Consider the following 13554-nt stretch of genomic DNA (forward strand, 5'->3'; position numbering starts at 1 on the left):
CTCAACACTGGTTATTTGACGTTTATAATGTGCATCCTGCCTGCCTCCAGAAAGATCTGAGATGGCATACAAGAAAGCAGGCAGGCAGAAGGGAAAGCAGGCGAGCAGGGATTCTGTGTGGCAGTCTGGGACAGGCAAATTCAGCTACAGCAACTTAATGGCACCTTGGCTTACAAAGGCCCTGTAGTTTATACACTGAGTACTTGTCCTAGTACTTTGGAAAGGCCACCCCAGTGATAGGCTAGCTAGATATCTATAGAAGAACAACTTCTTCCTCAGCCCAGAGTTCTCATATGTGTATTGCTGTATGTGCTTTGTATCTTGTCCTTCTTTTTAGTAAATATTTTGTCTCTCTAGCTATAGAAGTTGTACCTACAGCAAGGCTGTGCACAAGGAACTGAGCTATTACAACACAAGTCAGTGAGATTCTCCTCGTGTGCTTTAGGGAAGGAAAGAACAGTTGGAGCATTAGTATTGTTGGTATGTCACGTTACTCTGTCCCTTGACAGTATTTCCCCATGGCTCCTAAAATCAGGGACCAATAATTCTACTGGTACCTGTTGCAGAAGGTCATCTTTTTGAATGCGTCCCTGAGCTCTGGGCTCCGGAAAGCATATATGAAGGGGTCAATGACGGCGTTACACATAATCAACACACCGTTCACCTGGAAGAGGGACATGTAGCAGGCACAGTAGGGGTCAGCTGGGCAAAATGTCATCAAGAGGACATGAAGGACAAAGGGCGCCCAACAGAAAATGAAGACCCCAAGCAGAACAGTCAGTGTGACAGCCCCTCTCATGTTGGCTCTGGGAAGCGTGGAGGTCCTCCTGGCGTGGGAGCGTGCCAGCAGGAACATGTGCAGGTAGAGGCACAGGATGAAGGCCAGCATCAGCGGGAACAACGCTGTGAAGGCGATCACCGTGGGGACATGATGGGAAAAGGTCACGATGGTGATGCCGCAGCCCATGCAGCACGTCCAGATGACCATCAGGACGACAAGGGCACGGCGCGGGGTCACGATGCGGTGGTACCTCAGAGCGTGGAAGATTGTGATGTAGCGGTCAGCGGCGATCACAGACAGGCTGCAAATTGAGCCAAGGAGGGAGAGGATGAACAGGGAGTCCACCACGTCGTCTGCTGTGGTTTCAAAACTGCCTTGAGGCTCGAGGTAACCCATGTTTCTGAACATGATCAGGATGTTTTCCAAGATCTTGTACAGGCTGCCCAGCATATCGGAAATAGCCAAGCTGCAGATGAAAAAGTACATGGGTGACTGAAGATTCTTATTCTTGATCACAGTCAGAAGGACCATCAGATTCTCCAAAACCCCAACAATGGATATCGTGAAAAATATCTCTTCTGGCAAAACCACAGGAGGACAGTCTGAATTATTTCTTGCTGTACTGTTGAAGCTTTCATACAGGTTGATAATGTGTTTCATCTCTCCTGCACGTGGTTAAGACAGGGATGTTACTGGGACTTGACAGAAAATTTGATTGATTCTTCAGAATCTTTTCTTCTCTGTAGTTCTTGCTGAAGACCTGAGGTGAAAACCACACAGTCACCTAAAAAAGTGTATGTAGGAATATCAGTTGTAAAATAGATCACAAAATAAAAACAAGCCATGTTAGCTTTGAGGAAGCTCTATTGCCTCTGCAAAATATAATGGTGGAATATTTAAATAAAACAATTTACTGGACCCTCATCTTTTTAAAAATCTTTCCTAAATATATTTTTATTTTTAATTGAAGTATAGTTGATTTACAATGTTTTGTTAGTTTCAGGTGTACAGCAAAATGATTCAGTTATATATATGTGTGTATATATATATTATTTTTCATACTCTTTTGTTTATTTTCTATATAGTAATGTATACCTGTTAATCCCAAACTCCTTTTATTCCTCCCCACTTTCCCCCTTGGTCACCGTAAGTTTCTTTTCTATGTCTGTGAGCCTGTTTCTGTTTTGTAAGTTCATTTATATCATGTTTTTAGATTCCACATATAAATGATATCATATTTGTCTTCCTCTGTCTGACTTACTTCACTTTGTATGATAATCTCTAGTTCCATCCACATTGCCGCAAATGACATTATTTCATTCTTTTTTATGGCTGAGTAATATTCCATTGTATATATATACCACATCTTTTTTATCCATTCATCTGTTGATGGACACCTAGGTTGCTTCCATGTCTTGGCTATTATAAATAGTGCTGCTATGAATATTGGGGTGCATGTATCTTTTTGAATGAGAGCTTTCATCTTTTCCAGATATATGTGCAGGAGTGGGACTGCTGGATCATATGGCAACTCTATTTTTAGTTTTTTAAGGAACCTCCATACTGTTCTCCATAGTGGCTGCACCAATTCCCACCAACAGTGTAGGAGGGTTCCCTTTCCTCCACACCCTCTCCAGCATTTATTATTTGTAGACTTTTTAATGATGGCCATTCTGACTGGTGTGAGGTGACACCTCATTGTACTTTGGTTTGCATTTCTCTAATAATTAGTGACGATGAACACTTTTTCATGTGCGTGTCAGCCATCTGTATGTCTCCTTCGGAGAAATATCTATTTAGGCCTTCTGCCTATTTTTTGATTCAGTTGTTTGGGGTTTTTTTTGCTATTTAGTTGTATGAACTGTTCGGTTTTTTTTTTTTGGCTGCATTAGGTCTTCGTTGCTGCACATGGGCTTTCTCTAGTTGTGGCGAGCAGGGGCTACTCTTCGCTGTGGTGCGCAGGCTTCTCATTGCAGTGGCTTCTCTCGTTACAGAGCACGGGCTCTAGGGCGCGAGGGCTTCAGTAGTTGTGGTGCACGGGCTTAGGTGCTCCGCGGCATGTGGGATCTTCCCAGACCAGGGCTTAAACCTGTGTCTCCTTCATTGGCAGGTGGATTCTTAACCACTGCGCCACCAGGGAAGCCCTGTTCGTATGTTTTTGAAATTAAGCCCTTGTTGGTCATATTGTTTGCAAGTATTTTCTCCCATTCTCTAGGTTGTCTTTTCATTTCGTTTATGGTTTCCTTTGCTGTGCAAAAGCTTGTAAGTTTAATTAGGTCCCATTTGTTTATTTTTGCTTTTATTTCTTTTGCCTTAGGAGACTGATCTAAGAAAGCATTGCTACAATTTTTGTCAGACAATGTTTTGCCTATGTTCTCTTCTAGGAGTTTTATGGTGTCATGTCTTATATTTAAGTCTTTAAGCCTTTTTGAGTTTATTTTAGTGTATGGTGTGAAGGTGTGTTCTAACTTCATTGATTTACATGCATCTGTCCAGCTTTTCCAACACCACTTGCTAAATAAACTGTCTTTTCTCCACTGTTTTCTCCTTTGTCAAAGATTAATTGACTGTAGGTGTGTGAGTTTATTTCTAGGCTCTCTATTCTGTTCCATGGATTCATATATCTGTTTTTGTGCCAATACCACATTTTTTATTACTGTAGCTTTATAGCATTGTCTGAAGTCTGGGAGTGTTATGCTGTAAGCTTTGTTCTTTTTCCTCAGGATTGCTTTGGCAATTCTGGGTCTTTTGGGGTTCCATATAAATTTTAGGAATATTTCTCTAGTTCAGTGAAAAATGTCATGGGTAATTTGATAGGGATTGCATTAAATCTGTACATTGCTTTGGGTAGTATGACCATTTTAACAATACTAATTCTTCCAATTCAGGAGCATGGGATATCTTTCTATTTCTTTGAGTCATCTTTAGTTTCCTTTATCAATGTTTTATAGTTCTCAGCTTGTAAGTCTTTCACCTCCTTGGTCAGGTTTAGTCCTAGGTATTTTATTTTATTTTATTTTATTTTGGACACATATTTAAAAGGGATTTTTTAAAAGTTTCTCTTTCTGATATTTCATTGTTAGTGTAAAGAAATGCAACAGATTTCTGTTTGTTAATCTTGTATCCTGCTACCTTTCTGAATTCACTTATCAGTTCTAATAGTTTTTGTGTGGAGTATTTAGGTTTTCTTTACAGAGTGTCCTGTCATCTGCATATAATGACAATTTTACCTCTTCCCTTCCAATTTGGATATTTTTAATTTCTTTTTCTTGTCTAATTGTTGTGGCTAGGATTTCCAATACTATGTTGAATAGGAGTGCTGAGAGAGAGCATCTTTGTCTTGTTCCATAATTTGGTGGGAAGGCTTTCAGCTTTTCACCATTGAGTATTATGTTGGCTGTGGGTTTGTCATAAATAGCTTTTATTATGTTGAGGTATGTACCCTCTGCACCCACTTTGGCAAGAGTTTTTCTCATGAATGGATGATGAATTTTATCAAATGCCTTTTCTGCATCTATTGAGATGATCATGTGGTTTTTGTCTTTTGTTGATGTGGTGTATCACATTAATTGATTTGTGTGTGTTGAGCCATCCTTGTGACCCTTGGGATGAATCCAGCTTGATTGTGGTGTATGATCCTTTTTATGTGTTGTTGGATTCAGTTTGCTAATATTTTGTTGAAGATTTTTGTGTCTGTATTCATCAAAGGTATTGGCTTGTAATTTTCTTTTTTGGTAGTCTCTTTGTCTGGTTTTGGTATCAGGGTGATGGTGGCTTCATAGAATGACTTTGGGAGGGTGCCCTCCTCTTCAGTCTTTTGGAAGAGTTTGACAAGGATCAGTATAAGTTCTTCTTTGTTTGTTTGGTAGGCTTCCCCAGTGAAGCCATCTGGTTCTGGACTTTTGTTTACATGGAGGTTTCTTTTTTTGCGTTATGCGGGCCTCTCACTGTTGTGGCCTCCCCCACTGCGGAGCACAGGCTCCGGACACGCAGGCTCAGCGGCCATGGCTCACAGGCCCAGCCGCTCCACAGCATGTGGGATCTTCCCGGACCGGGGCACGAACCTGTGTCCCCTGCATCAGCAGGCGGACTCTCAACCACTGTGCCACCAGGGAAGCCCTACAGGGAGTTTTTTTTTTTTAATTACAGATTTTATTTCACTTCTAGTTATTGGTCTGTTCAAATTATCTATTTCTTGATTCAGTTTTGGTGGGCTGTATGTTTCTAGAAACTTGTCCATTTCTTCTAGGTTGTCCAATTTGTTGGCATATAACTCTTCACAGTATTCTTTTTTGTTTTTTTTGTATTTCTGCCATATTTGTTGTTATTTCTCCTCTTTCATTTGTTATCTTGTTTATTTGGGTCCACTATTTTCTTCTTGGTGAGCCTGGCCAGAGGCTTGTCAATTTTGTTTATCTTTTCAAAAAACCACCTCTTGGTTTTATTGATCTTTTCTGTTGTTTTGATCTCTTATTTATTTCCTCTCCAATATTTATTATTTCATTTCTTCTGCTGACTTTGGGTTTTGTTTGTTCTTCTTTTTCTAATTCTTTTAGGTGGTCATTTAAGTTGTTTATTTTAGATTTTTATTGTTTTTTGAGGAAGGCCTGTATTGCTATGAGCTTCCCTCTTAGGACGGCTTTTGCTGCATCCCATAGATTTGGTATGGTTGTGTTTCCATTATCATTTGTCTCAAGGTATTTCTTTATTTCCTCTTTGATTTCATCATTGACCCATTGGTTTTTTGGTAGCATGTTGTTTAGTCTCCATGTAATTTTTTTTCCTCATTTCTCTTTCTGTGGTTGATTTCTTGTTTCATGCTGGTGTGGTCAGAAAAGACGCTTGAAACAATTTCTAGCCTCTTAAATTTGTTGAGGCTTTTTTGTGTCCTAGTATGTCATCTATCCTAGAGAATGTTCCATGTGGACTTGAAAAGAATGTGTATTATGGTTGTTTTTTGTTTTTGTTTTTATTTTTTGGATGTAGTGTCCTGAAGATGTCAATTAAGTCTAACTGTTCTGTTGTATCCTTTAGGATCTCTGTTGCCTTACTGATTTTCTGACTGGAAGATCTGTCCATTGATGTCAGTGGGGTGTTAAAGTCTCCTACTATTATTGTATTCCCATCAGTTCCTCCCTTTGTCTGTTAGTATTTTATGTATTTAAGTGCTTCTATATTGAGTGCATATATGTTAATGAGTGTAATATCCTCTTCTTGTATTGATCGTTTTATTATTATATAGTTGGACCCTCATCTTAACTGCTCTGTGAAAACATATTTAGTGGAATTTTGAGCCTAGAGATAAAGATTATCCTGTGCTTCTCCCCTTTCGCTCCTTATCTTTCTCCTGACTCCAATTGCATGTAAAGTGGGTTAGAACAAGTAAAGAAGTAAATATTCAGAACAGGAAAGCACACGGTCACCCTTCCTCAACTTGGAGGTGGTGGTGGGTTCCATGAATTGACAGGATGTTTAGGTCCTTTCTTTCCACTGCTTGCCTTTCTGGGTCACTGCCTGACCCTACAGCTTATGGAAAAGGCAAAGATGTTGATGTACTATTCCCATAGTTGATGGTGCAATATGTGTTTCACTTCTGTTTCAAAGGGAGAACTCACAGATTTCATTTCCATATTTTAGGGTAAAAATATATTTGATTTGGTAATACTGTTTATAAATTTGTTTTCTAATTTGGTGGAGACATAGACTACTATGGATGCTCAAATACTATTAAGAAACTACCCCAGGGCTTCCCTGGTGGCACAGTGGTTAAGAATCCACCTGCAGACAAATCTTCATGGCGGCGGTGGCGCCTGTTTGGGTGCAGCGCTGGAGTGACTGAGCTGCTAGCTTGGCGGCCGAGCGTCGAGCTCCAGCCCGGTCTCCGTGTGCCCCCCGGGCTCCGCACCCCTGATGTTGCGCGGGCACTGAGCCCGCCCGGCCTGGACAATGGTGAAGTATTTCCTGGGCCAGAGCATGCTCCAGAGTTCCTGGGACCAAGTGTTCGCTGCCTTCTGGCAGCGGTACCCGAATCCCTATAGCAAACATGTCTTGACGGAAGACATAGTGCACTGGGAGGTGACCCCTGACCAGAAGCTCCTGTCCCAGCGACTCCTGACCAAGACGAACAGGATGCCCCGCTGGGCTGAGCGACTATTTCCTGCCAATGTTGCTCACTCAGTGTACATCCTGGAGGATTCTATTGTGGACCCACAGAACCAGACCATGACCACCTTCACCTGGAACATCAACCATGCCCGGCTGATGGTGGTAGAGGAACGATGTGTTTACCGTGTGAACTCTGATAACAGCGGCTGGACCGAAATCTGCCCGGAAGCCTGGGTCTCCTCTAGCTTGTTCGGCGTCTCCAGAGCTGTCCAGGAATTTGGTCTCGCCCGGTTCAAAAGCAACGTGACCAAGACTATGAAGGGTTTTGAATACATCTTGGCCAAGCTGCAAGGTGAGGCCCCTCCCAAAACCCTTGTTGAAACAGCCAAGGAAGCCAAGGAGAAGGCCAAGGAAACGGCACTGGCAGCTACAGAGAAGGCCAAGGACCTTGCCAGCAAGGCAACCACCAAGAAGCAGCAGCAGCAGCAGCAGTTTGTGTAGCCAGCCCAGGCCCTAGGGCCGCAGCACAGCAGACCACTTGCTCCAGTCCCTGTGCTCTTTCCTCCTTGTACTTTATTATTAAAAGTCAGCTTCCAGTCCTGTCTACTGTCTGGGTGGTGGGCTGGGGGTGGGTGTGTTGTTTGGCCTCTCCAGCACACCAGGCCGTTACCCATGTCTGAGCTGGGCCTGCTTATTCCTGCATCAGGTGGCTGAAGATAGAGGTACAGTGACTTGCGCAGGGTCACGTCCAGGTGAAGTGGTCATAAACGCTAGACTGTAAGCTCCATGAGGGCAGGGACCTTTGTTTTATTTTCTGATGTGTCCCAAGTACCTGAAACAAAATCTTGCACATAACAGGCTCTCAATAAACACTTGTTGAATTCAAAAAAAAAAAAAAAAAAAGAATCCACCTGCCAACGCAGGGGACACGGGTTTGAGCCCTGGTCCAGGCAGATCCCACATGCCACGGAGGAACTAAGCCCGTGCACCACAACTACTGAAGCCTGCGTGCCATGCTCCGCAATAAGAGAAGCCACTGCAATGAGAAGCCCACACACCGCAAGGAAGACCCAACGCAGCCAAAAATAAAACTAAATAAAATAAATTAAAAAAAAAAAAGAAACTACCCCAGTTTAACATTCAATATAAGAGGTAAAGTTAAATTATTCTTCATAATAGGAGAATATAATGGGTGTTTTAAAAGTTTTGGCTATTTCTTTAAAAAAAGGAATGTGTCTGGTAAACATTAAAAGCAAAACAACATTAACTATTTATAAGATCTTTAGTAGAAAATGAAAACAATCCAGTTTGTGCTCTTTATCACCTAACAAAATATTATAACTTCATTTTTCAGATTCTATGGGAAAAAAGTACCAAATGGGCGATTCTTTTCCAAATTAATAGTGGAACTCTTACATTCCTTGAGACAGCAACCATCTTTACTTTTCCCACTTGTCTCTGAAAATGCCTTTTAGACCATGGAGGTCTGGACTTCAGTGAGCGCTGAATCATGGCTTCAATGCCACTGCCAGGGAGGGTGGTGCTCCCCAGAGTGCTTTCAGTTGGTGAAAACAATTGCTAAAATGATGGCCAAAAAAGCATTTTAGAAAATGACACCAAAAATTATTATCCTGCAATAAAGAGAGAATCAATGTATTCTTAAACCAGCAGGTGTTTTGGTTTTGATTGTGTTTTTTTTAATTTTTCTTTTTGCTTCCTGCTGATTCTGGCCTTGCTATGAGTGTGAGTTTGTCAACTGATTAGCTCTTGTGCACACCCCCAAGGAGGTCACACTCAGTGTGGAGCTTGACGGTGGCCAAGTCTTGGTTTGTAGAGTGATCTTTTACATTTCAATCCTTCTTACATTATTTTTCACCTCCAGGATTAATTCCTTGTCTGAAGACCAAGCTCTTTGATCTTGAGCGTCAGCAACCAGGGTCTAGAAGTCTCCATCTCTGTCTATGGTGTTGCCCTGGGAGTCATTGAGGGGGAAGGGGCATAATGGAGGACGACCAGAATCTGACCCAGCAACAACTTTTGTTCACTCATTTGGCTTGAGGGGTAGGTTTTGGGCACAAAGAAGAGAATTGGGAGCAACAATAATCACATAAGGACCACAAAAAGCAAAACTGAGGAACACAAGTCACCAGAGTTAATGGCATCACGGGGCAAATGAATGTGGCTCCAACAACTGTTATGCGGCATAACTGGGCCGATGTTGTTTGCAAAAGCAAAGGGAGCACGGGCAACTGTAAAATGAGATTTTTATACTGATTATTGTCTTTGACCAGAAAATGTAAAAAATCTAATTTTCATATTTTTGCAGGGCTCTAAGAGAAAGGAGAAGGCTTTATTATTTGTTATTAAATTCCTGTTATGTGCCAACCGGTACAATGCCACGTGCTGTGCATGGCATCTTATTTTAATCCTCTTGTCAACAGTATAAGGTAGTCTTATTTTCCCCAATTTGCATCTGAGGAATTGAGGCAGAAAGGCCAAGATACTGGCTTGAAGTTCCATAAGCTATAAGAGGCAGAGTTGGAATTTAAATCAAGGTCTGTTTGGCTCCAGAGATGAGTATCTGCTAAAAGAAATCACTTAATCTTAGTGCTTCTATAAATATTTATCGGATAAGGAATTTTTATTGGCTTTAGTAGAAATGAAAATAAAATAACTTAAAAACCTTAAACCTGTACATATGACCAAGTCAGGATTGTTTTTCCAATTCTCTCTCAAAGATTATTAAAGAAATTCAGAGAAGAGCAAGGCCCCGCAATCCCCTCCTTTAGTTGAGAAGGGAGAGTGATGGCGCAAGGCCTTGAGTAGAAGGGCTGCAGGCATCATGGAGATGGCGGGCAGTTTGAGGGGCTCCCCTGAACCTTTCTGGAGACAAGTCAGCAACACTGTGCCCGTGTTCTCTGTGCTCCTGGGGGTTGTTGTATGGCTCTTTGGGAGAACAGCTGGGAAGGAGGGTAACATGGCTTATTTTTCTGTTGAGTGGATAAGTGGTTTTTGTTATAGGGCTTCCAGGCTTTTCCAGCTGATGGAGTTTTAGAACCTAGGCTTCAGAGAGAGCCAGTGAGGAACTGAGGTCTGGGTTCCCAGGAAAGATTTTTCCCAGAAACTTTGCAAACCCCCTCCTCTTGGGTTTTTAGGGAGGCTTCATTACACAGGCACAGTTGATTGAATCACTGGCCATTGGTGATTGACTCAACCTCCAGCCCCTCAGGGGTGGAGTTGGGTTCCCTGGCAACTAGCCCCCATCCTTAGGTTACCAGCTTTCTAAAAGTCACCTCATTAACATAACAGAAGACAACTTGATTGTTCTCCCCACTTAGAGAATTCCAGCTGTCTTATGAGCTCTGTGCCAGAAAAGAGGAGGAAGACCAAATGCATGTCTCTTATTATAAATCACAATGCCACAGGGCTGCTGTCTGCATCCCAGGTCTGTGCTGCCCTCTGTTTTCACTAGATGCATGTAACATTTTTATTTCATTCTTGAATAGGTACTGCAGTCATATATATTTATATACGTATATTTGTGTATGTGTAGATATGCATAAATAGTAAAAAGTCTCCCTCCCAACCCTCTATCCTGTGTGCCATTACCACTCCTCAAAGAGGTGATCGATCTTCTGGAGTTTCTTTATGCCCATAAAAGAAAATAGGAGTATGTGCATCTTCTCCCAGGTATTAGTTAGGGTGAAGGGGAGAGGCAACAAGAGCAACAGGGGAGCCTTCAGGCTGTGAGGCAGGTCTGACTCCTGGGGGCAAATAAGAGGAAGAAAGGGGGAGCCTCAGACCACAGCACAGATCTGGGAAGTTTTGACCTGGCCAGTGGGGAGTCCTTGAGCCAGCTGCCAATTAGAGGAATCCTAGCTCCAACAGAAATAGACTGTGCCCAGTCATGGAATGGGGGCAGCCTGGAGGAAATAGGACCTCAGTAGGAACATGGTGGGATCCAGACACAGAGCGCTGGGCACCAGTCAGCCCTACTTCCCACAGCAGATCTGAGAGGCCCATTTCCATGGCCAGCATGATCCCCTGCCCTTTGTGTTCAACAGTCAGTGTATTGTACATAGTGTTTTGTACCTTGTTTCATCTTGGAGACTTTCCACAAAGTAGATGGATCACTTTCTCATTCTTTCTCCTCCTCCTCCTTCTTCCTTTTTTAAAAAACCACTACATGGTATTCCATTGGGTGGATATGTCCTAAGTTATTTAATCTGTGTGTATTGATAGTCACTTGGGTTGTTTCAGACATTTTGCTGTATAAAGAATGCTGTAATGAGTAATCATGTAAGTATATGATTTCTCATGTGCATAATGAATCGGATAAGTTCACAGAAAAGGAATTGTTGAGTGAAAGTGTATATGCATCACTGGTCTTCATAGATATTGTCGAACTGCCTTCCAGAGGGGTTGTGTCAATTTACATCCTCACCAGCAGAGCACTTCCCCCCCATAGCCTCCTCAATACAGGGTTATCAAACTTTTTGATCATTGCCAACAAAACACCTGGTAGGTTTTCGTCTACATACTTGCCATGCATGTTGTTACCTCCCTCTGTGTTACTCTGATATCCCATCTCGGGCAGACTCTCCACTGCTCTTGTGCTCTCAGGGCATTTGAGACTTTCTGATCTTACTTCCTACCTCTGTCTCAGTGCCGACAAACACAGCAGACCCATCCTCCCTCGACATGTAGCTGAAAGAGCCACCCAGAATTTCCTGTTTGGGTACAAACTGTCCTTATAACTGATTTCTATTTCTTGGTCTTAAATTCAAAAACAGAAGAAAAAGAGTGGAAAAAATGAGTAGTGAAATAAGCTAAAGATGATCCAGTAAAAAAAGAAAAGATGAAAAATAGGGGGGAGGGGGAAGGGTAAGCTGGGACAAAGTGAGAGAGTGGCATGGACATATATACACTACCAAATGTAAAATAGATAGCTAGTGGGAAGCAGCCACATAGCACGGGGAGATCAGCTCGGTGCTTTGTGACCACCTAGAGGGGTGGGATAGGGAGGGTGGGAGGGAGGGAGACACAAGAGGGAAGAGATATGGGGATAAATGAATATATATAGCTGATTCACTTTGTTATAAAGCAGAAACTAACACACCATTGTAAAGCAATTGTACTCCAATAAGATGTTAAATAAAAAAAAAAAGAAAGAAAGAAAAATAGGAAAAACAGTAAAATCTTAAAAACCAACATGCAGGAACAGGTTAGGTTTTACATAAATTTAAAGTAGCTGAATGGTAGACTTTGTCTTGAATGGACCAGTTTACCTTAGTGTCGGGTTGTGGGGGGGTCAGTGTCCTCTGGCATGTTCTAAGTATTTTGAATATTACTCTGATTGCATGTTAAGATGAAGCCCACTGAAATGTTGGAAGCCACTCTTCCGAAAGGGAAGAGTTATTTGGATTTTCACCAGAGCTTAGTGGCTCTGGCTGAAACTTAAACCATGGAGGGTGAAGCACAGGAATGGGGCAGGGTGGAGGATGTGGGTTGGTCCGGGAGCTTCCTGCTTCCCCTCGAGCAGACTCCCCAACCTCCCTGCTGCCCAGCACCCAACTCCACTCAGCACTGGCACTCCTGGCAGGAGTCTGTGTGATGGTTGGAATATGTGTAACCTATCAGCTGTCTTGCCAAGGCACTTGCCCGCTTGCCCCAAGGAGCTGAGCACCTGCCAGTCCACACCTTCAATCCCAGGTGTTTGACTTGAATAGGGCAAAACACTTTGAAGGACTTCTCATAAAAGTAATTGAACTAGTGAACAAATTGAAAAGATTCTGCTTTTTGTGAGGGACCTTGTAAGTGATGGGAATCTTCAGTCTGTGTGGTGGGTACCCCTTTCCCCTGGCACCTTTCTACTTCAGTGACTGTGCCTTTTATCTTCATTTGCATTGTATAATGTAACTGGAGAAAAATCAATACTCAATTAATTAGTTGTGTGTATAAAACTCAAAATCTCCTATTTTGTTAGTAATTCAATTGAGTTTTCCCTGGCCAGCGAGACAACACGTTTATATCAAACTCCAAAGTACATAAAAATGGTAAGGACAGCCAAGTGACAGTTGAGACTAGGTGAGATTACTGTTACCTTAAAGGGGAGGAGGGGGAAGCAAAAGCTATGATAATTAATATAAAGCCCCCTTTTTTTCAACTGATGGGAAAGACAAGCAAAAAATATCTCTTAGTGAAAACATTCTCAGCAGCATACCTGACAAGCTTAGGTGTCTCCAAGGCCCTTCTGCTTCAGCAACTCAATTCTGCTGCTCATTGTAAATACTGATAGGGCTCTAAAGTAAAGTTAGCAAATCAAGGAGCTTCAACATGGAAGTTCTCTACGCTTCAGGTGATTCTAAGGGAAGAAAATGCACACTGGGAAAGAATCACTTCTCTGACTTTTAGTAACAGTCCTAGCATTCTTCAGATTCCTCACTACCCCACACACCTGCAGTGTAACATGCATCACTTTGGGCCATCTGTCAATCATACAAATAAATTAATTCCAGAAGGCTGCAAAGAATTAAACCAAGTAATAAATCAGGCTAAGCCTTCACAAACCACTCCACAGCAATCAACAGTCTTCGTGTCTAAAAAGCATCAGCTCAGTGTCAGTGAAAAGGCTGAATCACTGAAGTGGAGGGGCTGAGTTTGTAGGA

General features: G+C 42.3%; 1 protein-coding gene and 1 pseudogene across 1 annotated transcript; one reads left to right on the forward strand and one right to left on the reverse strand.

The window, feature by feature from the left end:
• On the reverse strand, positions 1 to 1535 carry MC2R (melanocortin 2 receptor). Its single transcript, XM_067699836.1, has one exon. The coding sequence runs from the start codon at positions 1439 to 1441 to the stop codon at positions 548 to 550; it is 894 nt and encodes a 297-aa protein (XP_067555937.1). The 5' UTR covers positions 1442 to 1535; the 3' UTR covers positions 1 to 547.
• A 5032-nt stretch (positions 1536 to 6567) lies between these two features.
• On the forward strand, positions 6568 to 7792 carry LOC137203512 (PRELI domain-containing protein 1, mitochondrial pseudogene; annotated as a pseudogene).
• The last annotated feature ends 5762 nt before the right edge of the window (positions 7793 to 13554 follow it).

Source organism: Pseudorca crassidens, chromosome 12, assembly GCF_039906515.1.
Source record: "Pseudorca crassidens isolate mPseCra1 chromosome 12, mPseCra1.hap1, whole genome shotgun sequence".
Classification (NCBI taxonomy): Eukaryota; Metazoa; Chordata; class Mammalia; order Artiodactyla; family Delphinidae; genus Pseudorca; species Pseudorca crassidens.